Source organism: Pinus tabuliformis, chromosome 7 (assembly GCF_031772625.1).
Source record: "Pinus tabuliformis cultivar Carrire ecotype Pingquan chromosome 7, CPIR1, whole genome shotgun sequence".
NCBI lineage: Eukaryota > Viridiplantae > Streptophyta > Pinopsida > Pinales > Pinaceae > Pinus > Pinus tabuliformis.
In genome coordinates this window covers 372,768,496-372,772,454 of record NC_142293.1, presented here as the reverse complement: position 1 = coordinate 372,772,454, position 3,959 = coordinate 372,768,496, and the positions used below count along the sequence as shown (strand labels likewise).

The window sequence follows — 3,959 nt, the reverse complement described above, 5'->3', positions numbered from 1 at the left end:
TATAATGTTTAAAATTTCATTTCATTTCTTTGTTGCATTGTGAGCAACATTGTCAGAATCATCCTTTCTTAACTATGGTGAATGCTTGTTAGTGATTGACAACAATTGTTGTTGATGTCAAAATTTATGTCCTCTTCAATGTATTTAGTTTTTCATATGCTTATACTTAATTAGTGACATTACTTTATATTTTCAGTTACCAACATTATTTTAGTAACATTTCACATTGTTAATGTTATGGTTTTGTATTTCTATTCCGCTTGCTAATTTTTATTATTAATATTTCATTATTAATTTGATTGTTTATTTTATCATATTTTTCTACCATAAATAATGTTATATATTTTGGTTATTAATTTTTATTAATACACTTGGTTTAATTTTATCATTTATTTTATTAAATATTGTTCAATTAATTTTATAATATTTGCTTATATGATATTATTATTTTTTAAGTTATTTCAATTTTTATTATTATTAATATAATATTAATATTATTAATATTAATATTAATATAAGTTATTATATTATATGGTGACGCGTTTATCAACCACATTTATATTAATATAAATGTGATTCTGCTAGTTGAATACCCCGATACAAAAATATTAACCAATAAAAAAGTGATCAAATATAATAGGATTATTTGTCAATGCAGTGATTTGATATTTACCTACTATATAAAATATGGAATGAGAATAATACTATAATTAAATAACCAGATACAAAGATAGTAACCCAATGAAAAAGTGACCAAAAGTGATCAATACAATGTGATAATTTGTCAATGCAAAAGTAGTGACTTTGATATTTACCTACTCTATAAGATATGGAATGAGAATAATATGATAATTGACTAACCAGATGCAAAGATAGCAACCAAATGAAAAAGTGACCAAAATATAATGTGATAATTTGTCAATGCAAAAGTAGTGACTTGATATTTACCTACTCTAGAGGATATATCGTACACATTGATTACTCTAATAAATCGACGGACCGACATCCTTGAGGTTATTCTCTGGCATTGAATATGGTTATGAGATTCCAACTGTGCCAGGATTGGGTGGAGTTTTGGAAGACAAGCGAGCGACCGAAGGCCCGCAGAAACGATGGGCAGGAAGAATGGGTCGCAGATGGATCAGTGGATGTGAGGGGAATGCGCGTTCTCAGGCGAAAAACGGGTGGATGGAAGGCTTCTGTCTTCATCATCAGTAACTCATCATAAATACTGCTATCATCTGTCTCCCAGAACGCTGAGTTAAAGAGTATTCCGTTTCTAATTTCGATATTGATTTGTAATTGTGCAGCAAGTGAATTCAGCGAGAGGCTTGCATACTTCGCGATTGCAACAAACCTAATCATTTATCTAACAACTGTGCTGCACGAAGAGCTAGCAACTTCTGCCAAAAATGTCAGCTACTGGGTGGGTGTCACATGCGTTATGCCTCTTGTAGGGGGGTTTTTAGCAGATGCTTATTGTGGGCGCTACTGGATGGTCCTTACTTCCTCCATATTATATCTCTCGGTGAGACTGAAATTTTCTTAAAAATCTATTCCCATAGTAATTGTTGTAAGCTATGTTACAGTTTTCCTGACTGCGCAATCTTTTTGAAGCTTATTTATTATATATATATGTTTCAGGGCTTAATTTTACTGACGCTGTCAGCATCTCTGTCAGCTCTCAAGCCACCTGATCATTGTGATGGAAGATGCGGGAAGGCCACCAGTACCCAAACTGGTGTTTTTTACTTGGCACTGTATTTAATATCCTTGGGGACTAGCGGCCACAAGCCCTCTCTACAAGCATTTGGTGCAGATCAGTTCGATGAGGAAGATAAAACAGAAGCTATTAAGAAGAGTTCCTTCTTTAATTTCTGGTATTTTGGGGTCTTAACTGGCCTCCTCTTCGCAGTCACTGTTGTTGCTTACGTTCAGGAGACGGTAAGTTGGGGATTTGGATTCGGGATCATCACAGTGGTCATGATTATAACCACTGTTATATTTTTGTGTGGGACGCCATTCTACAGACACAACCTTCCTGGAGGCAGCCCTATCACTCGTATCCTTCAAGTTGTAGTCGGTGCTATTAGAAAAAGAACCATTGACACACCTTCAGATATTACCTTGCTTTACGAGAATCTGGATGTGGAGTCCATAAAATCAGGCCAGAGGCTTCTATCTCACACAGATAATTTACAGTAAGTCAAAGATTTTAATGTAATTAGTTACATCTACTTTGTGCGAATTTCTTTTGGAAAAAAGCTGGACGGATGCATTTGTTTCCCCCACAGAAGTGGACAGCATGTCTGTTTCAAAAAAAGAATAACTAAAACATATCCAATTCCTCTCTCTTTGCTGTCATTCCTCCTGCCTGTCATAAATTTTGATATCTGACTTTTAGTTGGCAACGTATTAGGTTTCTGGACAAAGCTGCTATAATTGTGCAAGACTCTTCTGAACGGAATACTGATACACAGGGAAGTGTGAAGCCGAATCCTTGGAAGGTCTGCACAGTAACTCAAGTAGAGGAAACGAAGTTTATATTTAGAATGGTGCCCATTTGGCTGTCTTGCTTAACCTTGACAATGACTACACTATCACAGAGCACATCGTTCTTTATAAAGCAGGGCAGCACCATGAATAGAAGCATTGGTTCCCATTTCCAAGTCCCAGCAGTTTCTCTTGCAGCCTTCTCTTCCATTTCTGGCCTTGTTTTCGTGACTATATACGACCGTTTTGTTGTACCAGTAGCCAGAAGAATAACAGGCTGTGAAAGAGGATTAACTGTTCTCCAAAGGATTGGAATTGGCATGTTCTTCTCAGTTCTCTGCATGACGTCTGCAGCTTTAACGGAAAAGAAGAGAACCCATGTAGCAGAAATTCATGGCTTACTTGACAGGCCCAATATTCCAATCCCTATCACTGTTTTCTGGTTAACTCCACAATTTGTTCTGGTGGGCATAGCAGATGTGTTTGCTCTCGTAGCATTACAGGAGTATTTTATTACTGAAGCCCCTGACAGCATGAGAAGCTTGGGTATCGCTTTCTATCTGAGTGTCGTGGATGTCTCGAGTTTTCTCAACAGTCTTCTCATAACCATAGTTGAGAGAATAACCAAAGCACGAGGGCATCAGGGATGGTTGGTGAACAATTTAAATAGGTGTAAATTGCATTATTTTTATTGGTTGTTGGCTGCTCTTAGTGCCATCAATTTATGCCTCTATGTTTATATTGCCCATATGTACACTTACAAGAAAGTGAAGCAAATTTTATCGGACACAGGTTCTTTGTAAATAAATAGGTCAGCAGACATAGATACGAATTTGTTTATCTCTATCTTTGAAGGAGTGTACCATGCAAACAAGATGCAAACACTCAGATCAATATGGTAATGTTTTTCAAAAGCCTGGCATTTATAACTAGCTATAGCTATATTTTCTTCCTACTGTTCCAATCATTTTTAGGTTTCCATGCGGCTAATCAAGCCACCTGTGTCTATTGTTTCTGATGATTCCCATATGGTTAATCGAACAACATGTGGACATTGCTTCTGATGCAAGGTCAGTCTCGATTGGCGTTCTGTTGGAGTTATCTAATCACTTAAATTTGTTTTAAAAGCAGTCTTGATTGACGTTATCTGATCACTTGAATATGTTTCGTATATTTTCATATCATTGGCTCTTTTTAACGTGAAAGGGCCATAAATATTAATGGCTATCACCATATATTGTGTAAACATTACGTTTCCTTATTGTATACTAGATGGTAATAATATAATATTCAATATTACATAAAGATAATGTAATATTTAATAAACGAACCAATCATTAAATTACTACTTAATGTTTGTTTAAAAACCCCTTTCATGACGAACAATGTTTTAGCTCTACTGTTCCTATCACCGTTAACTTCCCAACTCCTTCATCAAACAATTTATATCGGCCGTTGACGTTTAG

General features: G+C 35.6%; 1 protein-coding gene across 2 annotated transcripts; it reads left to right on the top strand.

Annotated features, from left to right (window-relative positions):
• Positions 1-975: 975 nt before the first annotated feature.
• LOC149247533 (protein NRT1/ PTR FAMILY 5.6-like) lies at positions 976-3,565 on the top strand. Of its 2 annotated transcripts, XM_089455893.1 has the most exons (4): positions 976-1,214; positions 1,311-1,528; positions 1,645-2,201; positions 2,420-3,565. In XM_089455893.1, exons 1-4 carry the CDS (start codon positions 1,034-1,036, stop codon positions 3,294-3,296), a joined length of 1,833 nt encoding a protein of 610 aa, XP_089312019.1. In that variant the 5' UTR covers positions 976-1,033; the 3' UTR covers positions 3,297-3,565. The 2 variants fall into 2 exon arrangements, with proteins under 2 accessions (XP_089312019.1, XP_089312020.1); XM_089455894.1 differs by having other exon boundaries at positions 1,072-1,528; positions 1,682-2,201; positions 2,420-3,563.
• The last annotated feature ends 394 nt before the right edge of the window (positions 3,566-3,959 follow it).